Here is a 27,919-nt window from a genome sequence, read left to right as displayed (position 1 = left end):
CTCGCATTTGCCACAGCCTTACCAGAACTGGAGGGCTTGGGATTTGGGACCGGTTTGCGGCTGAAAACAAACCCGGTACCTTCATACCTTCCAGATGTTTGTGGCGACTGCAGAAACGCTTTAAACAATTTTTTTATTTTATTTTTTTCCTTTGGGGGTGGGGGGCAAAGCGGCAGCTTTGGGAAGCAGCAGGGGGCTGGGGGGCGATGGCGGCGGCGGGGAGAGGGGAGAAGGGAGGAGGGGAGGCAGGACGAAGCCGCCGAGGGGGCCGGCCGGGGGAAGGCCGGGCAGGCGATGGGGTTTGCGGGGGGGACCAGGGGAGAGGCGGGCAGGGGAGGGAGCGGCCCGGCAGCGCCGGAGGGGGCGGGCGGAGGGCGCCGGGAGGCCGCGGGGCCCGGCCCGGCCCGGCCCGGCTCGGCTCGGCCCGACATGGGCACCGGGACGGGGCCGGAGGCGGGCCGAGGGTGCTGTGACCCCCGGCGCGGCCCTGCCCACCCGGCCGCCGCCGGCAGCGGGCAGGGCGGCCGCACTTGGCGAAGTTGGCGACGGCCGCGCTGAGCCCGGCTCCCCTCCGCTGCCCCGCCTCGGAGAGAGGCTGCTGGGTTTTCTTTTCTTTTTTTTTTTTTCCTTTTTTTTTTTTTTTTTTTTTTAATTATTATTATTATTTTTCGCTTCCGTCCCTCGCTCTTGCTTCAGCCAAGGTGAATGGCCCGCGGTGGGCGCGGCGGTGCCGGGCGGCTGTGCAGGGGGAAGATGCTGGCCGTGGGGGTGCTGGCCGGGCTGTCGGTGCTCAGCCTGCTCACCTACGGCTACCTGGCCTGGGACAGCCTCGGACTCGGCCCCGGAGGGACGGAGGCGGCGGGGAGCCGGCCGGGAGAGGAGCCGGGGGCCGGAGCCCCCAGCTCGCAGCCCCACATCGTCTTCATCCTGGCTGACGATCAGGGCTTCAGAGACGTAGGGTACCACGGATCCGAGATCAGGACGCCCACTCTGGACAAGCTAGCTGCCGAAGGGGTTAAGCTGGAGAACTATTATGTTCAGCCTATGTGCACACCGTCCAGAAGCCAATTTATCACTGGAAAGTAAGTTTACTACTTCGTCGTTCAGCTCACCGGCTCAGCTGCCGACCCTCGTGAGCAGAGCGCTGGGGTCGCACCCGGTCAGGTACTCCTCTGCTCTACCCCGTGGGCAGAAAGGTGCCTTCCCGATTCACTTAAAAACCTCCAGCAAAGCGGACTTTCTGATGTGTTTGAAGTAGCGAAATAGAAACTGGCACTCTGAGAGCCAATAAGAGTTCAGCGCTGTGAGCTACCCCTGCAGAGTGTTACAGGACATTTACATTTACTGCATTGCTAACATACGTGCTCGTGGTCAAGTAATGTTGCTCTTACCGGGAAGCGATCATCTTGGGCTTTTCTGTGTGATTGCAGCGTGACTTACAGGAGGGGTCCGTGTTAGGGAAGGCGTTATGCTTTCTCCTGCACATCGCAGCCTGCATGCTGGGTCACTGGGCATGCTGAACCTTGCCTTAACACAAGTTCCCTCTGGGGGCTTTATTGAATTCATGGCACGGTTCCTCATCCCCTCAGGTGTGGATGAGGGCAAGGAATCCAAATTCTTCCTTGGGATCCTCTGAGCTGCCCTATCACTCTTGTCATGATGCGGTTGCTGCTCTGCAGACAATTAGAAACTTTTCTCTTAAGCCACTGAATTAGATGCCTCACCAAAGTGGTAAAGGCAGCGGGTGGGTATTGTGTGGTTTGCTTTCTCAGGTAAATTGTGTGTTACTGTGGTCTGTTAAGCAGACAACCAGTTGTTACCTAACCTAAGGGACTTTTTACATGTGGACGTTAATCAGAATTAAGGAGGGGGGACAATAACATGCGTTTGAGCTGTAGGAATGGTTCCCAAATAACTCCAAATGTGGACACGTTTGCTCTGGAAGAAGAATGCCTTGTTTCTGTTTAGCTTAACTCACTTTGACAGGAACAGGGAACTCTTAAAAGAACAAAAACAAAATGAGAGGAAAAAAGTTATTTAGTTTATTTTCTCATTTCTTTAAATATAAACAGGAACAAAGCAATGTTAATACTGCTGGTAAAAGAAACACATGTTTAAATAAAACAAGCAACTGGCCTGGTGTCTTGCATCTCCATATGGTAGAGTTGGAGATAATTCCTGGTCTCGGTCTAGTTCCCAGACTTGCTGAACCAGGGAGATTTGCACTGAGGGCTGACACGTTATCTAGAGAAAGACTTCCCATGCTTGTTTTTTTTTTACCACCATTACGTGGACCGTACCTTAGAAGAGACATTGTTCTGAGACACCTATTTGCTCATTCACAAGAACATACTTACCCTGCAGCAACTAAAATAACATCTTACGGGGGAAATTAATGTCAGGATACTGTTTAATGCATCTTGGTTGTCTTTAAAGCCATGCAGCAGTTGGGAGCGAGGACCAGCGCCAGCAGCATGTAGTCAGCCAGTTTTCTGAGGACCGCGGTTTGGGAACCAGTGCGTTAGGAAGGGAATGTCATGCTGCACAGCAGTGACTCACTCGGCGGTCGGAGGAATGGGACGATCGGGTTCCAGGGCAGCCAGGGTACTGTGTTGGCTCTTAGAGGCTGCAGAGGTTGTCTAAGGGATACACAGAATAAAAGCAGAGTATGGAATAACAGTAATTCAGTATAATTATTTTAATCCTTCATTAAATAGAATTTAGTGTGTAAATATATGTTAACAGTCGGTAGGAACCCGTCTCTTTTCATCAGCTCGTCAGGCGGAAATAATTCTGAAAATCTGCCTGCTTTGGTTTTGGAACCTTTTATAGGAAAAAAGAAATTTGCTTATACTTCATTTTTATTTTCTTAGTCTGCTGATCTGAAACCCTGAGAACATTTTTTTTCATCTTGTTCTACTTTGGGGAAAAAGGAGCAGCAGAGAGAAAGGACAGCCTTGCACGACTGAGAAATAAGGGAGGAAATGGTGAGGGGTTAATAGGTTTGGGCAGAGCAGTAACAAGGCAGGTCCAGGAGGATGCTGTTATCTCTTCTTGCTGAAGATAAATGCTGGCGATAGCAACTCTGAATGCTTTCTTAGTAGAGGTACCTTAATTAAAATGCCAGGACCCAGAAATTTGTAATCCAGGAGAAGTGGTGTTATTTCTTAAATTCCAGAATGTGTTAGTTCAAGGCTGAAGTCCACTGGAGGCCCACCTGGATGCTGCAGGCCTCCCAATACACATACCGTGCCTGGCGTGTTCCAAACGTTACCCGACTGATCTGTAAAAAACAGAGGGACTTGTGTAAACCGGAGCCATTGGGGAGCACTGACGCACCTTGCCAAGTGGAAGTTAGGCTTCAGGCAAAGAGACTTGAGTGCTCCAAATTCTTAGTAGGTCTCCAGCAGTCCCTCTAAGGCTTTTGCTAGTAAAGAGACCCTTCTTCTGGTAGCTTTCCTAAGCTAGTGAGCGAGCATGGGAAGAAGGTTAAAGAAGCAGAGTTAGCTCTTTATTTTTTCCTTTCGTGCCACAGCACAGCACCGCAGCTTGAGAGTCTGTCTTGCTGCCCATTTCTGCTTCTCTCTGTTTCCTCACATGCAGGGCTTGAGGCCTTGGCCTACTTTAATGTCTTGCTTCCCACCACCCCCATCCAAAGCTTTTAGGCTATCAGCAGGACTAACTCGCACAGCTTTTTATTTTGGGCCGTATGTAGGGGCGTGAGGCGGGGGTTGCAGCTGAGCCGTGTCTTGGGAGCAGAGCAGAAAGGCACGAGCCAGCGGGCCGAGTGCCACGTGTGATGTGCGCTCCCAGCAGGCTGCGCTGGGGCCAAGGCAGGGAGGTGAGGGAGGGAGGCTCTCGGGAAGCAGCTCAGCCCTTGCTCAGCAGCTGCAGCATGACCTGGGCGAGAGGCTGCTCCAGCGTGTGCCGCTCCTTGTCCCTGAGCCCTGCTGCTGGCTCGAGAATTTGGTGGCCAGCGTGTCCTGAGCACTTCTCGCTGTTGTCGCTCGGTGCTGGTGTGCGCAGGGCAGTGGGCTGCGAATGCTCCAGAGGTTACTGACCAGCTGATAAACCGAAGGCAAGGCTGGCTGTGTTTTCCTCTCAAGGCTGTGAGCGAACGTAAGTCCTCCAGACCAGTTCAGTTACATGATACATTGTTCTTTTTCATTTCCTCCTCAGAAGTAATAGACATGGCTCAGTAGAGACAGTGATTCCAGCAGGATCTCTCAGGATGCCTAGCTTTAAACAAGTGCTGAGTTGCACTGAGTGCGCTGAGTTAGGCGTGAAGAAATCTGTGTGTGTGTGCATACATCAGCTCTGATGGAGTGTCAATATGATCCACAGGGACAGGAGTCAGATACAGAAGACAGCTAAACTAAAAGACTTTTTTTTTAACTCATCCTTGTCTTTCAAAAGAAATGAAGAAGAAATGCATGTCCATTAACATTATTTATTGGAATTTACATAGAAGAACACAAAAGGTAATGACTCAGACTTCGAGTCTACCAAGCTCAGTTCTAGTTCACAAGTGGCCACAGTTGGATGGGAGGAAAAAGGTGCAAGCATGCACAAGGATATTTGGTCTGTGCCCAGCAGGCTGCTGGTGAAGCACATCTTGAGTTAGCTGCTGTGTCTCTGTGCTTAATGGCCTTGGAGACTTTTCACTGCTGTAGTCTGTGTTTAGCCGTAGAGTTTAAGATGATCTTGATTTATTGAGCACTAAAGGATTATATAACATAGAAAGAAAATTTAAGATCATGAGTGAAGTTTTTTGTATGCATGTGTGACAGGGAGCTGACTGAGATGGGATAGAAAGCATAAGATCAATCTCTTGCGATCAGATGTGGTATTGCTCATTTAGATAATTTGTTAAGTTATATTATCACGAACAGTCATCTCCTTTTTAAATGAAAGATTATGAAAACATAGTCAGTATGGACAGTTTCCCAGAACTTTTAAAGAAATGTTGAAAGATTATAACCAAAAGGAGAAGTTCTCTTTTGAGTAGGTGAGACAAAAAGACCATAAGCTTAGGTGAACATCTGTTGAGGTAGCTGACCCAGTTCTATGGAGGGTATTATACAATGTAGTTGTATGCATGGAATGATACTTAATTTAGCAAAGGAATTTGAAAAACAAGACATGAGAAAAGAAGGAATCTAGTCATAATATGCCATACGTTATTTTTTTTTAGCATTATGTAGGCAGCAGACAACTACTTTGTCTTCCAGGTTCCTGGTTTTCTGGTGACCATCAGGCTTGTAATCTTAGGACCATTGTATGCACTGGAATCCTTTTGGGCCAAAGGAAGGCTCCTGAGATACCCAAGAGTGTTGTTAGAAACTGATGCACAGCCAGGGTTACAGATCACTAAGGAATCTTAACTCCCTTTTACTCCCTTCCATGAGTATTTATGAATCATGGAAGCCCTACGCTGGTTTCAAGAATGAGCTCGGCAGGATGGATGGAATGTGGGGATGGAAGATGTTGAGATCTGTGGAAGGCCTGGAGAAATAAATCCTTTTTCCCCTCGGGATAAAGTGAAATATTGAGAATTTGCACATCCAAAGCCAACACAAATAGATTGCAATAATTTTATGTGAGTTAGAGAACTATATAAATATTACACATTTATATATAGTTTGTTAGTGTGCATACTCTTGTAGGCATGCCTGTGTAGCTATACGTAGTTCACCATTGAAAAAGACGATGTCTCTGCAAACTAAGAGTTATTTTGACAAATAGAAATAGAATAGAGGAAAGTTTAAAACATTTTGACTCAAAAGCAGTACAGCTGTCTTGCAGCAGACAGAAATACTGTGTCCTGAAGGTTCAGCTTCTGGTAAGCCTTCTCTTCCCTTGCCTCCTGGGTGCACAGGGGTCTTCTCAGCTGTTTGGTTGCTCTGAGAAGGATCCCGTACAATGAAGGGTGACTGGGAAGTTCTCTTCTGTGCTCTGGGGTGAAATGGAAGGTCTCAGAGACCTGCGTTCTGACCCCTTTGGCGGGGTAAACCCTAAACCAGCAGGGCATTGCTGACTTGTCAAGCAGAGGAAGGACCAGGTACTTTCATCCTTGGGCCCATGGCCGTGGCACGGTGGCGTGGTCCCACCACAGAGTTCCTGGTGGTTTCTACCTCCTGTGTTTACGAGGGAGAGCCTGGCAGCAGCCCACTGGGGAGGCTGGTCCCTCTGGTGGTCCACCACCTCTCCTCCAGAGAAGGCCAAGGCCTCTTGTGGTGGGGAAGAAGGGTTCTTGCAGGCCACCTTCCCTCCACCTCCCAACACATGCATTTAGCTGACAGTCTGGTTGTGCAGAGAGAAATCTGATGTTATAAGCACATTCAGAAGAAGTTTTTTGTTCTAGAGGAAAAAATACTGGGAGTAGCACTCCATTATGTTTGTAGCTAACAAGGTATGAAGGATTGCAGTCCTTAGGACCAGTCCTAAGCATCAAGAGACGGCCTGATACTGAGTCTTCTCTGAAGTAAGGAGATTTGGCAGTCTTTGGTCCTCAGTTTAATTATGATTAGTGTTTTCATTAGAAATCTAGATGATAAAATAAAATGTGCTGATTAAATACGTGGCTAAGAAGGAAATGCCAACATTAAGAGACTGCAATAATACTGAAAATCATCTTGACAAATGAGAGAAATAATCTGAAAAAAAAAAAAAGTGGAATTAAATTCAGGAGTGATAAATGTAAGATGCTGTGTTGGAGCAGGAGTAATAACTTCAAAAGCAGAGGATGGTCAACAACTGTGCTGATAGCGGTACTTTAGAAGAGTGGTTGGGATTATGGGGAATTATGCAATGAATATGAAGTCAGAAATGCTGTGCGGTTACAAAAAAGGCAGGCATCATATCAGTTTGTATAAACAGGGGAGTCTGGTGGATCTGTGAAGCAGCCCTTCTGCTCCATAGCTCGTGCCCAAACTTGGGCATTGCTCTCCTAGAGCAGCGTGTGTAGTTGGATCGAGGCCATGGACGTGTGATCAGATACATCAAAAAGATAACTGTGGAGAAGAGATCAGAAGTGGAGTTGTTTAGTCTAAAGAAGGGAAGAATGAGAAGGGATGGGATAAGTCTTCAGTGATTTAAGATCAAGACTTGAAGGCAAAGAGAAAGGAGATAATGTGTTTTCAGTGTCATGGTGGATGGTAAAAGAAATAAGGGGCTTTCCTGAGGAAGAACAAAATTTCAGGTTAGATAATAAGGGAAACTTTCAAATGGTAATTATCGTGAAACCCTGAATAGCTTGCTTTGGGAAATTGCTGAGTTTCTTCATTGGCAGTCATTAAGAACAGACAAGACAAATATGTCAGGAATGACATAATGTAGTTGTATTTGTCTTGAGGAAAGGGTTGAACTGGAAGGCTTCTCTTCCAGCTCATATTCTTCTGTGGCTCCTTTGAAGAACATATTAACTGCAGAAGGCCTTCTGAAGGAAAGTGTTCATAAAATACTTTTAAGCATTTACACTACAAATTATTTCAGTGTCTGTTCAAAGAGAAAGTAGTCTTTGTGAAAGTTTTGGTTCATTTTTCTCCCAGAAATTCCTTTTTTCCCTATTCTCTTTTCCTCCAAAAAAAATTCAAGACTTTTTCCCCCTAGACCTTCATAACTCTCTCGGTATGCAGTTATTTATTTCTGTTAACTTCTTATAGGACCATTTGTGGGACTGCTGCCAAAGATGTTGAGGTATCTTTTTCCATGTTCTTGTTTTACATCTTGTGCTTAGGATGACATTGTCCATATATATGCAGCATACACAGAGACTGAATAAATAATTAAATGTGAGGACTTCCTTTTCTTGTTTCATTCTGCCTCTGTGCTCTCCTGAGATATTTCTGCAGAAAATTAGATCCAGTTTGTGAAATGCTCTGTAGTCTGAAACTGTAAGTTAAACTATAAGCTCGTTCATATCAGTTTAATTACTAATGTACTATAAAAAGGAACAGTTGGAGGAAAGAGTTGGAAAGGAAACTGCTTACAAACAGTAAAGATAAAAAAAAAAAAAAAACAAAAAACATGGAGGGAGTAACAAAGTTTAGTACAGGTTGTGGTAACTTCACCTTGCATCACTTTCTGGCAACATCTCTTACATTTCTTTTCAGAGTAATGCTTGCTAGTTTTGTTCCGCTGTGTATAAGATAAACGTAGCGTTCATTATCTGACATGCATCATTAACTAGATAATGGCAATAGAGCAACGTTTTTCATTGTCCAATATATGCATAGTGCAGCAAGTTAAAGAAACATAGTTGGAAATAAATCTACAAAACCTTTGATTGTCAGTTAACAGAACTCTGAGGAGGTTGAATTGAAGTTTTAACCTTTTTTTTTTTTTTTTTTTTACTGGAAAAGGGAGATAGTTAAAGGAAAATTTAGGCTTACAATAATTAGGGATTTTTGCTCATTCAGCATTGTTCCTGATAGTTTGTTTTGTAATTGATGGTGCATATTGTTGCCATTAATAATAAGTTGATTGAATGTCAGTGGTGGACTGCTGTTATATCAGCTCTCACTTCTGAATGTTACATTTCCTTTATGAGACCGGTTAAATAAATCAATATGGGAAACTGAGCTGGATTTCTTGGAATAAAGCTGCGTCATAAAAAAATGGGTTTACTTTTGTGTTAAAGGTTTAGACTTCATCGTAATACCCAAATAATATTTCCAAGATTACCACTACCAGGTGGGACTGAAAATTTCAACAAATTAAATTCCAATTTTTAATTAAAATGCTTTCTGTTTGATAGAAAGCTTTGTCAGATTTATGAGCTAAAGAAGAGAAATATCTGCCTACTTTTAGACTTTGTGACACCTTCCTAGTGGTAATGTCAGACCCAGAGGGTTGCTTTTGTAATTGTGTGTATCTTAGCTCTGTTTTTTAGTTTTTCTGCACTTCTGGATTTTAATCAATTTTCTATTTCGTTTGTTGTATCAGGGCCTCTGAACACATTAAAACAATATTGTTTTAAGGTAGTGGAGATATTTAATCTTATAAACTGTTTGATCATTTTTGACTCTGTTTCAAATGTGCCTCTAATTTTTGTTCTCATGATATGTCTAGCAAAGCAGTCCTCATAAAACCGAGCACATTCTTGTAGCAATATCTCATATCCTTAGAGTAATATTTCATTAATATGTGCACAAGCACATAAAATACATACAGAAATGCGATCAATGAAAAATATAAACATTTGTTTTGTGTTACCACATGTCAAGAAAGATGAGTAGTTGAAAACTAAGCCATCAGATTTATGGAACTTGTGGTTACCTTTTGAGTTCTTTTTTTTTTTCCATTTGACAAATTAATATAGTAATCTAGTTCATACCTTGGGGAGTTGATTTTTTTTTTCATGTGCTGTAGCAATTGGTGTGAATTCATTTTTGTATGAGAAGTTTATAATTTGTTGTAGAATCAGGTAATTTCCAGAAGAAGCTAAAATGTGGTGTTTCATAGTGGATACAGCTTGACCCAAGCAATTGGCTCGTAATTGCATGATACATCACACGGCTTTTTTCATCTTTTACTCCAGACTAGTACAGTTTCTTGTGGTGTGGGTAGGTAGCACTTCTCATTAACCCCTCATTGTAATTCTGTGAGACTTGCCAATGCTCCCCTGTAGTTTTTGCCTCAATTTGTATTGCTCCACAGTCAGGTTTTCTGCCATGGGGTGAGTTTGCTTAGTTTTAGAATGCATGTTTAAGAATGAATGAGGTTATTTGACCAACCTTACATTATTAGGTTAATATAAATAGTACAAGATAAACACTGTGTCTGTAGGAGATCCTGTGTGGGATGTGTTTGTTTTCTCTGTCAGTAGTCTTTTTATAATGGCTACCTAATTCATTAGTTTTCATACTGGAAACCCAGAAGATCTATTTGGTGACCTCAGCTTGTCTCTGTAAATCTAAATTGGTAGACTGAAATGCAATTTGAACAGTTAAGAAAGAAATCAAGATAACGCTAATGGTTAACAAAGTTGAGATATTAATATAGAAGATATTTTAACCATTGAGGTTTGACTAAAATGGCTTTTGACTTTTTGTGGTCTGTGATGAAGTAGAAAAGTTTTAAATAGGGAACTTTATTGTACCTGCTGGTGCGTAATAGGAAAGAAGTGAAATATGTTTCATGATTCTAGTTCAACTGCGCTTGTAACACGTTAGTGAACTGTGTCAGCTATCACCTGCGCATTGATTCAGGCTGTTGTCACCACGCTATCAAGCACTAGGTTTTGGGGGGTGTGTGAAAAAAGCACTGCTAGAGTTAGTAAACAAATCTGGCATAATTAAATGCTTTTTAATATGAGATTGTGTTCCCAAATGCATACATGAAGAGACTATATTAGATAATAAGCATGAACGTAGACGTTATTAGTATCAACAGTGTGCTGTAGCCAAACCTATGTCTAATTTTTCTTACACTTGAACACCTGATTAAATAAGACTTCCTTCCGTGCATGGCATCATTCTCATTGTTGTGGCATGTGAAATTTGTGGTGGTTGCTCATGATCCTCAGATCAAGTGCATCTCACACCTGCATAGGGGTGTCAAAGGAAGGGGGGAGGCTGCTGAGCTGATGGCACCAGCAAGTGTGGCCTGGGGGATCCTCGCCTGCAGAGGAGGGGGAAATGGGAAAAAGTGATCAGAGTTCATCACAGTTGTCATCTGAGGCACCAAAAGTGCATTCCCACCCCATGTAGTGGAGGAAAAAGCAACGCAGTACCTGGTTTAAAAGGCATATAGTAAGAAAGAGAAATGTATTTGGTTGTTAAGGTTTACAAGGTAAATATAGAAGTGTTCGTTCCAATATTTGGAAGCTTTGAAAGACATTAAAAGCAGTACAAAAGAAGGTCCCACAAATCTTGACTTGTTTAAAGTCACAAACCTCCGCAGATACCAGAGAATCAGAGCCGAACTCCCTTCTGCCTCAGTTTACTTATGGCACTATGTGAAAGACAGTCTTTGCAATGCATCTTGTTAGGTTATGAGTTTCCAGCTTCTTTTGTATGCTTTGCATCTTTGGATTATCATTTTGTACAGAGATGAAGATGGTAAGATACTTCAAAATGTGATTAATTAATGCCATCAGGTTCTGTTCCTCAAGCATGAGTTGCATTATGGCACAGCGTGATGGCATGTGGGCAGTTTTCATGCTGTTTAGTGGAAAATAGAAATTTTTCGTTTTCAAACATACAAATATTGAAAATAATACTTCTTCTAATATTTAAAAATAGTGAATGTTTCATACTAAAGTTTGGGTGGAGCAAATGACCTCCACAAGTTACTTCGAATCTAAAGGATTTTGTGGCTCTGATGTACCACAGCAAACATCCCCTGGGGGTAGTGTGGAGGGAGAGAAAGAAAAAGGACCTACTTCAGTGTTACTTCTACCTTTAAGTGCTCCTGGTGAAAAAAAAAAATTGTCTGGAATGTTTGGTCTGTGGCTCTCATAACCAGCCTGAGCCCTCTCTGTCCTGAATCAGCACTATCACAGCCCTGTTAAAGTTTTGTTTAAGAACACAGCATACTGGTAAGAATATAATAGCACTAAATTTAGCATTATGTCTGAAAGTCTGAACAGTTGCCCGTACTTTTAACAGACCTATGCAGGAAGTATATACATTACAAAACCCAGAGGCTTGCATGTGTCAGGTATATGCTTCATTGGAGCTGCTTCACGATTTGTGAGATTTATTTCTGTCATCTTTCTTCTTAACCCCGTTGTTGCTGTTACAATATGGAATGCATTTCAAAGGGAACACGAAGGGAACATTTTGTTCGTTCTTAATTTTGCAACTGAACAGTTGTGGCCCTTTTACATTGCAGAACATACAAGGCCTTGTTTGAGATGAAAAAGAACGGGCCTCTGTGATAAACTTGTGACTATTTGGCCATCTTGGTCATACGATGTGTATATGCTGTAAATGATGCGGTCTGATGGAAAGATTAAGAGCTTAGGTAATACAGTTTGGCACTGTTATAGCCTTGTTGAGTCTTTACTGTGTCACAAATTACATTTTACAACCTTTGGCAGTGATATGTTTCCGACAGTGAAACGCCTTGTAGCATCTCTCAGGGTTTTAAGGTTCGCAGTTGATTTCAATATTTTGTATGTTTTTGCCATCTGAGACAATTACCTGGCTCATGTTTGGGGTTTCCATTGTCAGCAGCCTCTGTTTCGTTGTTCTCTGTCTCAGTTTGAAGTGTGGGCACTGCTTTATCTGGTGGTGGTGAGGCTGTGTGGGGCCAAGCTGGTCGCAGGCCCAGCAGCGGCTCTTCAGCCTCCACATGGAGGAGTCCCGTCTTGCCATAGATGCTCGCAGTAGAAATGTTTCCACTGACTTTGGACTCAGATCTTTCTGCACAGTACGTTGTATTTCTAACATGCAAAACGTTGGCTGTTTTCAGCCCAGAAAATGTAGCTCAAGGAGCGTGTTAATGGCTTCTGTACTAACCCCAAGGCTCTTATCCGCGTTGTCAGTAGAAGGCAAGTGGCTTCCTTTAGCATCCTTTTGATGCTCTGCCTGCTGCTCTTAAATGTGACCTTGAAGTGTACCAGAGCTTAAATGGTCTGAATTCATGCCAACTGTTGTCTCCTGCACTGCTTTTGTTAACTAGGCATAATCTTTGGCAATAAGTTGATTTAAAGGTTTTGTTTGTTGAGATGTGGCTTTTCTGTGCAAGTCCTTATAGTGCTTTTGACTCTGAAAAGCTGTCATATGAAGATGGCACTTTATTATTCAACAAGTATTCTCTGTGTAACTGAGTCACATCCACTCACTTCAGTAGCAGAAATACATGGTTTGCTACCATTAACCGTGGTGAGTCAGTGTAGCTAAGGCAAAATTAAGTTTGTGGGTTATTTTGTTTTGTTTTTCTTTACGTCCAAGTCTGAGGCATCTTAAAAACAAACAAACAAACAAAAACACAAAAACAAACAAACAAAAAAAAACAGAGTAGGGCATTTCTGTGTGAAATAATTCCACATCATAGGGGGTTTTATTATTATTACGGCATTGTGGGTTCTTAGAAAGCTATTGATCTTCATAATGAATGTATTTAGGGTCAGAACCGGATACAGGAGGAAAAGACATAAGCCATTTGTCAGGATGAGTCTTACTTGGTGGCTTTGGGTCTGTTGCCTGCGTTTGTGTGTTGGGAAGCCCTCCCTGTGAGGTGAGGGTGTCGCTCATGTAAGGGGTAAAAAAAGTGCACAGTTCCTCTTGCAGCCCTGCTAACTAGGAGAAAGCTGCTAACTGGTTTGTGTTTTTCTCAGGGTGTGTGTGTGTTTAAGCAAATAAGGTGAGAGTAGCATAGGCATGGTGGTAGGGATGCTTGTGGGTGAAGGGATATTTTTTCTGATTAACAGTGAATGTAGCTAGGTTCATGGCAATTGTAAATTAAGAACAAGTATCTGCATTGGAATCATCGATTTAAACCATTATATGGAACATACAAGTGGGGAAAAATAAAAAAGAAAAAAAAACATTTTGAATGTTTTCAAATTCAGGTTTTCATGCCAAGCATTAATTTTTGTATTCATAATGCACAGCTTAGTGTGAGAAAAACAGTGATAGTTGAAGATAATACGGCTGCCACTATGAAAAGCATTTTTTTTTGTTGTTCAAGTTCACCCCACAGGGAGTAATCAAGCCATTGCAAATACTTTGGGCATCTTACATGTAAATAAAAACACCGAAGTTGGGATGCTGTGTAGCCCGATATATCTGTATAGTCAGTGGAGTTAAATGGACATCTCTGAGGAGGTGATTAAAAACACCTTAGTTAAATACTTAAAGTATATGACTGCTCCCCCAGTGTGTAGATGTGCTGAATTAATTCTCTGAGCTTTGCCATGCACGCTTTCTGATAGCTAGAGAAAGAAGTAACAAATGAAAAGCCGTATTACAAAGTTAGGCTGGATAAAATGCTTTCAAGAAGGGCAATAGCAAGTTTATTTACTGGGGCTAGAGGAGAAGTTGAATAGTGGTTAGAGCATACTATAAGGATTACCACATCTGTTCTGGTCTAAATCTTCTCTTGAATTGCCTTTTTGCCAACAAGCAGACAGCACAACTTGTCCAAACTTCAATTTGCACATCTGCATCAGTGAACCTTCCTAGGACATTGCTGTTACAGGTTTGGAGTGGGGGAGATTTCTAAAATTTAGTCAACTTTTGTTAACTTGGCCCAGTTGCCAGTTCCTGCTGCAATATGCCGTTTTTCTAGGGGAAAAGCACATCCGTAGTAGTACTGGCTCCCTGCAACATTTTCCTCCCATCCTCCAGGATGCCTCTTTGACCTTTTTCACACTATCCCCCCAAAATATTTGAAAAGGAAGAAAAACCCACAACTATAACACCAAAACTTGAGCCCTTCAGGTTGTCTCAGAATCAGCTTTCAACCTCTGCAGCCTCCCAAACATCTTCCAGACTTTCCTGGACAAGGGCCCACCAGGTTGTGCTTTTGGAGTCTTCTGTCTGCTTCCAAGGCCAATCAATTCAGCTGCCCAGACTTAATCCATTTTCTTCATTTCCCCCTTATCCTGCCTCTGGCACCAGGCTAAAGGGAAGCCAAACCACCTCTACAAAAGCATACAGCTTTTGTATCTGTAGGGCAAGAATATTTATATTTGCCTTATCAGAGTATTTTGAGGTTGAATTTATTCTCATTAATGACAGGAGTAAATATGCATTAGGGAGTAGCATAGATAATAGTCCTTGCACAGTTCTGAAAATATTTTTGAAACAATTTAAAAGCCTTCTGTCAAAGGAGATTTTCTACTAAATTATTGATATTTAGCCTGTGTACCCTTCTTTCAGTGTGGTATTTTAAAACTGGAAGAAAAATGGTGATCCTAACAGGGAGGAGAGGGAACTTCACAAAGGTTGTGCTAATCCTACAAATGTCTTAAAAAGAAAACAAACCTAAGGCACTTGGAAACAGTTCAGGGGTTTCTAGTTAGATATGACACGATATCATGTGTGATATGAAATATAGGCAAGTTTATTCACCTTTTAAGTTCACCCTTCTGTTTTCAAACCAAATGTGCCTCACTGATCTCCAGCAAGCCCTGGAATTTAGTTCTGTGCTACTGCCTGCTGTTCGTCTTAGCAGCGTAGGGGACTGTGTCACACTTTGGTTTGCAATCTGATACGAGAACAAGGTGTTTCCAGCAACGCAGAAGTTGAGTGTACATCTGCAGCGTCCCGGATTGAGCCCCTCTTGGCGACGGCTGGCTTTGCTGGACCGGGATGCTGGAGGTGCTGCCAGTGTTCCAGCAGCGGGGAGGAACCTGCCCTCTTTGCGCTAAAGGAACAGATGAAGCATCGTGCTGCGCAGACTGTTTTTCTCAGCTGTGCTCAGTGGATCCGGTTGCTTTTGGTGCACAGCAAAGCGAACTGACTCTGAGAGAGTCTCAGCTGGACTGGCTGGCGTAGGCACAGCTCTTGGTACTTCTGTACGGCTCCTGAGCTGAAGCAGGATTGCTTCTAGCCAGCTGGGAATGGAGAGAGCAAACTGGCTTTTGCTTCTTCTTATCCATACAGATACCACTAGAAAAACAGGGATTTAAAAAATGTTAATAAATTACCTAGCCCGTCCTCCTTTAGGAAAATGTAACAAAGATGTTACTGAAATGCCTGGAAGTATCTTGTCCCTAAAAACCTTCAACAAAGTGTTTCATAGTTTCCCCAGGCAGACTTAACGGTGATTTTGGTTATATAGTTTTGCTGTTGCCTTGCTTCTGTCTTGCTGCAGTTTAAGCCTGTGATTTCTTGCTGATCCCTGGGTGAAGAACATCCTTTGCTACAAAAAGGTGATGAATCTCTTGGTATGTCCAAAGTCTGTCTCATATTTCTGCTCAGTCCTTCTCTAGCCTGAGTAAAATCAGTTCTTGCCATCTTTTGGCATAGATCTTGGTTTCTATACTGCCGAAGACTCTTGGTGTTCTCTTCTGAACTCTTTATCTTTGAGCCCATTATTCATCAAAAGTGACACCCAGACCAGGACACGGTGTTCCAGTTGAAGTTTGACCAGCACTGTCTCTGGTCAGAATATTTTGTTCTAAATCCCAAAGTTTCTAAAATATTTTCACCGTTCAGTAATTGGAGGCAGTACATCAGCTCCTTTACTGGCATGAGTTTACCTCATCAGAAAACCTGGCCAAAGCATCTGTGTATCAAAGAGCATATGACTCTTCTTCCACTGCTGATGGGTAGAAAATGTCACAAGAACAACAGATTCTGTGCTATTTCTACCAGTTCAGCTGCGATCTGTGAATTGAAAGATGATGATTATCCCCATGGGTTTGTTCCCAGAACACCCACACCCTGGTATAGTGCTGAGCACAGTGCTCTCAAGCCACCCCAATCCATAAGAGGAAAACAGCCAGGTTTGAGGCATATCCCCTTTCTTCTGGCCCGAATGTTTGGATATGAAGCAAGTTAATTTCCTTTTCCTCTAGCAGACCCGAAAAACCTTTGTCAGCTGTCGTGTTTTCTTACTTTGAACAGGGTGTCATGTTTTACTTCACCAGTCACTTTTACGCATCCTAATAAGAGGATGCTTTTTTTTTTTCTTTTTTCTACAACATCAGATCTTTGCTGACTCATCTTCAGATTGGGTTATCAGTAAGCCCCAGATCTTTTTTTGCAAGAAGAAATGTTATTCTGTTTGTGCAGTTGGTTATTTCTATATAAAAGCACGCTTTGCAGTTGTCTTTGAATTGCCATCAGTTTTAGTTCAGGCTATTCCTCCGATTCACATTCATTTTGAATTTTGACTCTCTGCAAAGGGCAATGCGGCAGCTCTCCTGGCACATATTAGCAGTCTGCATGGCTAATGAAATTTACTATGTATAAATTTCACCTTAAAAAGGTATTCATAGCCCACATGAAAATAAACAATGTACAAGTAACAAACTTAATTTTTTTTGCTTACTCCTCAAGGATATAGTTTAAGAATGAAGCCTGTAGCTTAAACATATTTATTCCGAATTTTTCATCTTAGAACTTGAAACTAAATTTCCTAAATATATTTTTAGGATTAGTTAAGGACATCGTATTGGCATTTTATGTCATCTTTTCAGCCACAGGTTTTTCAACTCTTGTGTGTTTGTTTTAGATTTGATTCTTTTTTTTTTTTTTTTTTTTTTTTCCTGTTCTCCCTTCCTCCTCTTTCTGGTTCATAACAAACCCAATGATTTTGGCCGGACAGTGTCGGAAGAACCATGTAAATGTATCCTGATATACTAGGGTACTAGTAGATGTAATTGTTTGTATTGCAGATCAGGGTGATCATAAATCATACTCAAGGCCACAGAGCTAATACGCAGACACAGCTCCTGACAATATCCAACAAGACAAGTACACTTGTACTCTTTAATATTCTCATTACTTCAGTTGCTCTGCTGTGGAAAGAACAATTTCATGAATTAATGGAAAGAGGAGTTTCTCCTCATTGCCATATGATAGCACTTTCTTAAAAGACCTCCAGAAACTTTCAGTTCTTTTGAAGTAGACATGTAGTGTTTAACAGCAAGGATTTTTTTTTCCCTACAAAATGACTGCTGGGGCCTCATTAGGTATTAAAAGATCAGAGGTGGCCAACCAGGCCTGCTCCAGGTGTTTCCTCTGCTATGGCTAGTACCTGCTTTTGTTAGCATATGACCTTTATTTTCATTTGAATCACATTCAGCAAAATGAAATTGTCACCTATTATCAGGGAATTGGATTTTCGCTTCAGGATTTTCGCTTTCAACCATGCATCTTCCTAATTGTCCTCTTCCTCCCAAGAACATAAATTATGATGAAGAAGGCAAGAAAAGTGATGCCTTACTAGGTTGGAACCATCAAGATTAATTCATTAAAATTGAAATTGGCAGTTTCTTCATTTAAACTCTAATTTCTGGAAGAGGGCTACAACTGTTGCTCAGACAGTATTTCCTGGTTTTTGCATATCAGTGTTTCTCTTTGTCTTTTTCTCATTAGTAACAAACAGCCTTGTGAATCGACCAGATTCTGTGCACAGTGCTGCTTTTTTTTCTTTTACTGCTTCAGTAAAATTCAGTATTACTTATTTTTCTCAGAAGAGAGTACTGAAGATTTTAGAACTTCAGTATTAAAAACAAGTACTATAAAAGTACATAGACTTTTAAGAAGGCTTCCTAGAAGAAAATGCACTATGCTAAAAAATATATTACTCTTAAGAAGAAATACTGTCATTTTCCTCCAGTGATGTTAGAGCAGTCTGTAGAGTAGATGTCTCTTGGCATTCCTAATGTATTGCCTGACCTAATTTTTGTGAAGTGCTACTACTGTATTAGGAATCATCATCCAAATGAAAATGATGGCAGAAGAGTTCTAGTTTTAAAATGATTTGTATCAAATGATTGTGTATGTAATTGGAAGTAGTTTTTAAAAGAGCTATCTTGTGTCCAATTTAAAAAGGAAAATAATGGCATACTGAAAGCCAAGTAAAGTTTTGGTATCTAGAAAAAGATTAGCAAGGGAGACATAGAAGTTTGCACTTTTCTCTGCCACCATTCTTACATGGAAAACAAATTTGCTGTCTCACTTGAACTTTCAATCTGCTGGCATCAAAGGTAAATGGCCACAGTAAAAAAATAAAAAAAAAAGTACCAAAAAAACGCACCCTTGTCTAGCCTAATTCCCTTGGCTTTCACGTGGGAAATTTTGAATTTAGCAAATGGAACAAGTGTGTCCTGAATCTGCTCTGTTTGGTAGCAGTTGATAACTGGTGTCAAAATAGTCCTGCATACTTGGAATTAAATTCAGCATGTTTCTGAAGGAAACACTTGCAAATATTACCATGCCACAACAGCATCTGAAACAGTTGGTGCTGATACAACTCTGGCCAGGCAGGCATGGAATTAAAATATTTCCCCTCAGCCGTCTGCTCTAGGCTTATCAGCTGCTGGTGTCATACAGAAAACTGGGTCTGCCTATAGTGTGCTGATCCAAACTAAAAATATATTCCTGTATAAACAGTTTTCTTCTCAAAGAAACCTTTTACCAGTTTGAATTATGGTCAACTTGTCTCACCCCAAAACTTCCAATGCATCCAAATCTCCTGCCCTTTGAAATTAGTAATTTAGTGTCAGTTGCCTTGACAGGAATGGAAATACTCTGGGTTTACAACAGCCCAGTGTATAGAGTAGCTGGTGACTTCATATTGGGAAGTATTCAGACTTTGAGTCGAAATGAACTAGACACAGAGCGTAAATTTAACTACACATCCGTTAAAAACATGCTAAAATATTTTATGCAAGTGGCCCAAACACTGCAGACTTATAATTTTCAGTTATCATAAGATAACTGAACGATCATAATTTTCATAAGATCATAAGATCATAATTTTCAGTTATTTTAGGAACCATTACCAAAGGAAAGAGATCACATGCAAATGAACTCCAGAGAAGTTTACCATAAATATAAGTCAGTGTAAACAAGGACTTATTTTAGTGGTTCTTGCAATTCTTAAATGTAATATTAAAAAAAATAAATAAATATGTATCTGATTCTCAGCCAAAAACAACCAATGACTGTAGTTCATCCCCCCAGCCTGTGTTGGGTGTATGGGTCACACTGTGTTGATGCTTGTCCATCAAATAGGAACATGAGCTTCGTGTTTTCCTCTATGTTCTCGTTCTGTGGAGGTGATGCTTAGCCAGTGTCAGGGACTAGGAATGCAACATGCTCAGCCTGTGCTGCCTCCTCTCATGGCAACGTCCTCTCCATGCAAGTAGAAGGATAAAAAGGCAATTAAAGACATTTAGGAGGCAATTACATTTTCCACACTCATCATAATTCCTCAGATGCTCACGACAGACTTAAAAAGCTGGTAAAGAGCCAGTGATACAGTGCAATATGTTGATAATGTCAAGTGTGGGTCCATCTCTTGCATGGCACATGCAGGAAACAAAGAATGCAAATGACCTTAGCCAGAGGTAAAACTTCATCCGTCTCCAGAGGTGAAATCCTGATGCTCTGATCTGCTAATTTTCTGAATGGTTGGTAGCTGTGCTCTTCTTACTAATCAGGGTGCAATTCGGAAATGTCATCTACCAGTTAGTGTATTGTTAATTAATTTGGCTCTGTTTTGTTAGATAGATGAACCTAAATCAAAAGTTTAATACAGACATGTGATTTTGCTGTGGTTAATTAAGAAGGTGTGACTTGGTAAAATGGAAATACTTCATTCAAAATGTCACTCTATGAAAGCCATAATTTGATACACCATTTGGCAAAAACAGTGTGGATTTCCTTAAATTAGCTGTTTAGGTACGGGAATCTAAATAAACCCAGACAGCCCACTGAAGTGAGTGGTAGGTGCTTGAAGGCAGGGAATAGGCAAAAACCAGAGAAAGGGGCGCAGTTGTGGAAGGTGAATGTGGCTTCGCTGTGTGTGCCTGCCCGACTTGTGTCCCTTGTTGGGACTGAAGGACCTGCTGAAAAAGCAGAGTGTTATGGGTTCGTGTAGTTGGTGTGCCAGAAAACATGACAGAGAGAGAACAGATTGCTTTCCTTCACCGAAACAGATGATTTAACCTATTTGCTATGTATGACATGCTCCATTACGGCTTGAGAAAGAAACGCTCACAGGCTGTGTGTGTCCGCTGATACCACTTGCTTCAGAGTTTGCACCTCATCAAGGCATTATTGAGGGAAGTGAGGGAGGAAAGAAACCACGTCCTAATCCACGTTGGTGGATGACGATGTAGGAGCCAGCAAAGCCAGAGCAAAGCACCTCTGACAGCTGGGCACCCGGTGGGCAGCATGATGCTGCCTGCGGCCTGCGCAGGCCAAAGGCACTGGGGCCACCGGCAGGATGGCCAGTGGGACACCTGGATAAGACACTTTGGTCTTGCTGAAGTTTTTGTCCCTTCTCTGAAGTCAGAGGTCACTGCACCAGTGCTAGAGGGAGCAAAAGGGAGCCTAATTTTTGTCTTTGCAAGATAAGACCGTGGCCTGGGCTTTTCGCTTAAGCTGTCGTCGAAAGAGGTTTCTGCTAGGACCAAGGCAAATTTTCTCTGAGGTGGCAATCTCTGAGAGGGCAGCCTCTCAGAGTAACATCTCAAGAGGACACCACTGTTTGTTAAACGGTCGGAGTCCTGTGTACAAAGTCCTACAGAGTGCCAACATGAACTTCGTAGGAAGTTTGAGACGGATCAGTAGACTCCATTTTCCCCAAATCCATATTTTGCTTCTTTAGCTGCCGGTTTGCTTGATGATGGAAAAGTGCCATGTGCAGACATAGTGCTACATTTTTATGTTTCTTCTCTAGAAAATAAACTATCTGCAGGTAATAAAAGGCCATCAAATGCAATTTAAACAAGCAGCTGAAAACATGGCCATAATTGGGAAGAATTTTGAAGTAGGAGTTATTGAGTCAGGGGAAGTGGAATTCTGTAAGCACATTCCTGAGGGAGTGAGTGGGAGAAATCATTTTTTCTGGTGAGAGGGTGAAAGACCGTATATGCATTTTGGGGTTTTATTAAAAGGTACAGTATGCTTCGCATGTTTCCACTTGTTCAGCAAGCTCATTTAAATTTTACTTTTCCATTCCTAAGATAACCAAGAGCTCCTTAATAGTCATGCACATGGAATTTTTAATGTTGCTAAATTGTTGTTTTATTTTTCCTGCCTCAGTAACACACCTTGGAAATTACAGATTCAAGGGAGAATTAGAATTTTCATTTATTTTTTCATCCCAAGGGGATACAGAAAAAAAAAAAAAAGTCAACAAGAAAAGCAAAGAAAAACGAGTAGCAAAATGCAGTATTTTTTGCTTTGTTATTTTCAGGATTCTGACTACTAGAATATCTGCATCTATATTAGAGATTGCATGAGTGTCTCAACTGTGCCTTAGTTAGTCAAACTCCTATTTTGCCATTTCTGTTTATGTCCTTCTGTTGTAGTTTAGCTGAAGGTATTTTTCTCATCTTTTTTCTCTGAGATTTCAAAAGTGTCCCATCTCACACTGATGCATGAAACCAAGAGAAAAACAAGTTTCAGGTGATGGTGTTTTCTCCTTTTTTTCTTCCCCCCCCCCCCTTTTTTTTTTCTTTTCTTTTTTCCTTAAGGCAAAAGGCATAACAAACCCTTAACTTCCAATGATAAAGGACCTGGTTTTGAGACCGTGCTCAGAATCAGGAGCTTGAATGCAGGAACATCACTGTGTCTGTCTGATGTCCCTTGTAAGTCCTGCAGCTGTCGGAATAATGACACCTGTGAAGGATGCACTGAATTCCTGAAACCTGGCAAGAGAGCTAAATAGGTGAACTCAGGCAAAGCAGTGACATCTATGCGGGAAAAAAAAAAAAAAAAAAGAAAAGAAAAGAAAAGAAAAAAAAAAAAAAAAAGCATAAGCCAGAGCTGAAGGCAATTAGCAAAACTTCTTGTAGGTGAATCTCTGAAGCCCGTATTATTTGGGGCCCAGGGAGCCAGCAAAGCTTTGATTCCAATATTTCTAAATGTAGCTGATGCAAAGGATATGTATATGCTCAGCAGGAATACTGATGAGAGATTTTCTGGAGCAAATGAAATAAAAAGTAGGTTTCATCATAACAAAGTGCTTTAAATTGCAGTGAAGCTACAGTCTTAATTTTGAGTCCAACTGCAAAACAGTTTGAACTGTACAATTTAAGATCTCATACAAGGAATGCAGGTAATCTCAAAAGAAAAGTAGATATTTCCTTGTCAAACCAATCACAGTAGCTTAGATTCTAGAATTGCAATTGACTGTAATTTCAAGCATAGGCATTTTTGTTCATCTAATGGGAATAAGAATGGAGACAGATGTGAAAAAGCAGAGGAAAAATACCTATTTTTTCTGAATCTGAAAAGTTTGAGTTATTCTAGAAAGTGTAGTTAATGCAGACTTACCTAACTAAGTTGAACTGAGGTACTTTGATAGACTGTATAAAATGCCCTGCATTAGATTTTTATTTCTCATCATGCTACAAAACCTTTTGCACTTTGTGAAGCACTGGATTTTAGCCTGGAATAGCCTCAGAGCAGCCTGTGTATCACTGGCACCAATAATTCCAGGTGTGCAATAAGATGCGTGGACATATACAGCCATGTTCTTATTTGTATGGTGGAAATCAGGATTTATGTTAATCCACACTGGAAGAGAAGATATCCTTCCCTTACTCCTTTATTATTTGTATCTTTGGGAGTGGCTACCTTAAGGTATACAAAGAATGAGTTCAATTTATGCAACTTCTTGATATTAAGTGAAAATGTATTGTCCTTCCAGTTAACCTGTAGCATTGGCAACAAAGAGAATGAGTTGTTTTTTGTTTGTTTGATAGACAAGGATGATGAATTTCTCATAGCACTTGTGATACAATTTCAAAGAGACAAATGAGAATCAGTCAGTGGGTCAGGGAAACACAGTTCAAAGACCATTAGTGCATAAAATATTTAGATACTGCTATGAAAATAAAGGGGGAAAGGGAGCCAAATACATACCAAAGAACTGAAGAGCCAGCATAAAACTTTCTTTGACAGTACATAACCAAACCTAACTTAAATAGTTCAAGTGAAAGTGGCTATTCTGCAACCATCCTAGGTCCACTCTGATTCTAATGTAGTTTCCATGGATTTCTCATCTCTACATTTTTTCTGTCAACTCCTTTCCTCCCCTTGTGGTGCAGCAGTTGTTGTTCTAACAACCAACGGTGGTACCATGTGGAGCCCTCAGATGAGCATCAGTGTTGCTGCTCTGTGTTGCATCAGAAAGATTGGAGAAACTTTGTTTTCCCAGAGTTACTGTCAAAATATGTGTTTAGCCCACACACTTCAGTAAGTTAGGAGTGAGCTAAAGCTTTCCAGACCGTTTGTTGGTATCCCTTTTTGTTGCTTCTGACTCTTTAGCCACATCTCTTGCATTTTGATTTCAAGCTTGCATAAATGAATGTGGTTTTGAAAAGCAGTTTTTTGGTTTTAACACCAATACTAGCTAAGAAGTTGGTCCTGCAATTTATAGAGCACTGCTCAAGAAAAGCCAGGCATAAAATGAACTGTTCAGGAATTTTACATCAGATTGCCAGCATTTGAAATATATTATGTGCTGAATATTGAACAAGTCAACTGGGACAGCTAATGAAGAGCTGGTGCTTTTAGGCAGCATGGTTAAGTGGCAGGGGCAGATTCACAGAACAAATTGAAAATGTGTTTAATAGTAAGCACCCACTCCTGTGAGAAACCTAGCTCAGTGCTCCTCAGTAATCTTTACTATTTGCAAAGTTGGCAATGATATATTGATGTACACAAACAGAACTGAACAGATGTGCTCTTCTCTTATTAGGCTGCTTTACCAATATCTTCACGCTCTTGTAAAGCAAAGATAGCTCTGCAACATTGCCACAACTCTGTGTGGTATTACACACTCGTAATGCAGACAATGCTATACACTGACAGCAAGTCACTGTGCTCACTTTCTCCTCCTTTAACATCCTTGGCTTCAAAAGAAAAAATAAATGTTTTGTCTTCTTTTGCATGGCAGATACGAAGGAGAGCTTGTTTCTCTTTCTTCTCTTCCCTTTCCAATTCCCATACTCCTTTCCCTACAGGGAGGTGAATGTTAAGACTCTAAGTGATGATGCTTCATGTTTGGCATTGCAGTATTTTGTTAATTTTGACATTATTGTCATGACTGTTAGCCAGAGGAACCCATGGCTTCACAAGTTTGACAGGATGTCAGTGACAAGTTATTGCCACTGGCTGCATAACATTCCACTAATATTGCTAATGAAACAGGTGCTAATATCACCATGGAAAGAGTGTTTTCATGTGGGGGGAAGAAAGCTCCTTGGAAGGCAGGCATACAACACGAACAGCATCAATACCTGGCTTCCATGAGCGTACTAGGATTTGATTGTTTAATGTATTGAAAGCATACTGCCAAAACTTTGTACACATCCCATTTCCACCTCGTCTGTACTCCTGTCACTCCATTACACGAGTCATTCTTGAAGTATTTTTGTCTGGGATCAAAATCACCTACTAACATCTTAAATAAGGCATGGTTTCATAAAAATATTAATGTTGCATAGCAAATATTTTATGCCTGCTTTGCCTGTTTTTAGGCACAGTTGCTCTTGGTGTAGAGATGTGGTTTCTCATCGCTGTTGGGCTAGCACGGCGTGGGTGCCGGCTTCCACTCCCGCCCAGTCCAATGCTCCACTTATTTCCTGGCCTAGCAGATGCAGCCTCGGTTTCTGTTAGGCTGTTGGACACTTGCACAGCACAAAAAGAAAAGCAGGATGTTACGGAGGAGGCACCTAAGTAAGAAGTTGCTGACTGTTAGGAAAGACGAGAGAGTGCAGCAGTGACATTCAAGACAGCGCTACTTGTTTCGCTCGGCGAGTACAGGAGGGAAAGAAAGAGGCATTTGTCCGCAGCACTTCATTAAGCAGTGGCAGGGAGGCTTACCCCACAGCTGTGCTGTTAACCTCAGCCCCCTGTTAACTGCAGCTTGTTCTGTCCCATGGTGTAGCAGGATGATGGGAGAGAATTTCATGGCACCCCATGCCCTGGCACCTTGCAGCCGGCACGTGTGTAGGCTGCCAGCAGTCCCTGGTTTCACTGCAGCTCCTGCTCTGCCTTACATTTTCCTAGCCTTTGACAAAGCTGGGCAGAAGTGCAAAGATAGAAACTGGAATCTGCTGGGTACAGAAGCAGAAAGCAGCCCGATGAAGTGCCAAGCTCCAGGCTTTACACTGTCTTGTCATGATCTGAGGCAGCTGTGCGAGCTGACTCTTGGGGATGTTCTTATATTTCCTTCTGTTGTAAGGGTTGTGTTGCTGTGAGCTGGATGGTACCTGCTGAAGTTGTGCTGCTCCTTCTCAGTCCCAACAGAGCTGTTCAGAGCTCTGTTTTGGAGCTCTAAAGAGAGAAAGAAACTGGTGACCATATTTAAGAATATGTGGAGGAAGAGTTCAGTCTGCCTTCACGCTTCCATTGCTTCCCAGAAATCTGAAAATCCCTTAAGTAAGACACTGTGTTTTGAATACAGACATTTGACTTTGCTTTATATGCCATGTTATACAGTATGAAATATCTGTTAGTTAAAAATTGTCATGTAAATGACTGACAGCGCTGTAACACTGCTCCCCACTCCTTCCTTCTTGTTACAGAAGCACACCTACATCTACATCCATTCGTTCAGATAATGGCAGCAGAAGCATTTGATTTCCATGTTCTGTCTCCCCTGTGAATAAACAAAGATGTTTCATTTCCCAGTGTTGTCAATCAGGAGCTTTTCATCTGGGACCCAGGTTGATAAAATACTTCATTATCTTAACACATTATTTCTTAGGGAACTGCACATGCTTCCTTCAATACCAGCCATTGTCTTAAGCAAAAATGGACTTGCATGTTGTGGTCAGCTCTAAAAAATGGATTTTAATGCAATATTTCTCAAGTGAATCAGAAAATAGGAAAGAAAATCCAGTAGCAGTGACAAGAGTCTGAATTGCATGAGGAGGTAGGATCTGGTTCAGTAGCCAGTGATACATGGCAGTGTGTGCAGGTAACTACCAGTAATCATTTTAAATAAATAGATGCTTGTAAGTGCTGTGTTTTAACAAATCCCGTTAATTTTAGCATCAGGGTGATGCTCCTTTGCATCCTTCCATCGAATCTCAGAGTGGCTTGGGTTGGAAGTGACCTAAAGGATCATCTAGTTCCAGTCCCACTGCCATAGGCACACTTTCCATTGAAGACTAAAAAGCGCATTTTGAATGTCAGTGAGTGCCCTGCTGCTGCATTGTGCAAGGTGCAAGGTACCATCCATGCTTAAAGAGATGGGAAACACAAAAGACTAAGAAATGAACCTGAGAGTGTCAGGAGGACAGAAGAATTAGAATTCATTTGCAATGCTCAGGCTAAAAACCAGGCAGAACCCAGAAGAAGGCATGTGTCTCTTGGCTCCCGGCCCACTCTTGCAAGTCAAGGTTATTCCTTTTGCTAATGATTCAGTGCCCCTGCTGTTGCCAGTGAATGTCACCACAGCAAACTATCTATGTTGTTGAAAAGTCAAAATGCATTTTTGTTCAGTATAGATAAAACTGTACTTCATGCAGTCAGGGCTGTAGCTTTTCTTGGGAAATGAGTTCAGTTCTAGCAGAAGTTCTGGCATGGCATGAAATGATTGCTGGCAAGCATCTGTCCCAGGATACCTGCAGAGACAACATCAGATGGCATCTCTATCTTGCTGACAAGAATGTGGCTGGTGTTAAAGATCTTGAATGGGAGGTGTCTGGGTGGGCATTGCAGGCTGTGTAAAGCTTAATGTTGCTTAAGTGGAATAAGTGGATTGCACGCTCCCTTTTTTTTTAATTTTTAATGTCCAGTTTTGGATAACTGTTTATCATTTCCTGATGTATTCAGCAGTATTAATTGCAAGTGTTTAGAAATGTGTAGTTAAGCCTTAGATATACATGCTCAGCTCTATCACATTGCTCCAGGTGGATATCCTGCTATGTTGAATGCTGTGATACGTGAGAGGTGAAGGAAAAGATTACTGTTTTCTTTTGATGCAAACATACATGTTTTGTGATAACGTTATATGATAGGCTACATTAGGTGGAACACAAGATAGTAAAGTTGAGATGACACAAGCAATCATCTAAGAGTATTTCTTAATCAGCATTCACAATGAATCTGCAATAGAAAAGGGGTTTCATTCATTAATTCAGGGACTCATTTTGATATCTTGATGACACTGAGCAAAAAAAAAATCAATTGAAATTAATGAAACTGATCTTTCTGTTTAAGTAGCTACATACTGATACAGGGGGCTAGAGTCTGATCTTTATTTCCCATAATAGGTGCCTTGAGACATTTCACAGAGCAGGATAGGAATATTCTAAATA

The 27,919-nt window shown here is 41.5% G+C and overlaps 1 protein-coding gene across 2 annotated transcripts in view; it reads left to right on the top strand.

Annotated features, from left to right (window-relative positions):
* ARSJ (arylsulfatase family member J) overlaps positions 1-27,919 on the top strand; it is a 39,835-nt gene continuing 11,916 nt past the window's right edge. The window contains exons 1-2 of one of the 2 annotated variants that reach the window (XM_084517712.1): positions 1-75; positions 697-1,082. In XM_084517712.1, the coding sequence (XP_084373838.1) occupies positions 706-1,082 (377 nt within the window). In that variant the 5' untranslated portion in view covers positions 1-75; positions 697-705. Of the gene's footprint in view, positions 76-414; positions 1,083-27,919 lie in introns of those variants that run through there. The other variant, XM_084517711.1, reaches the window with a different exon arrangement.

Source organism: Aythya ferina (genome assembly GCF_964211825.1).
Source record: "Aythya ferina genome assembly, chromosome: 4".
In the NCBI taxonomy this organism is placed as follows: domain Eukaryota; kingdom Metazoa; phylum Chordata; class Aves; order Anseriformes; family Anatidae; genus Aythya; species Aythya ferina.
This window is presented reverse-complemented; position numbering and strand designations above follow the sequence as displayed.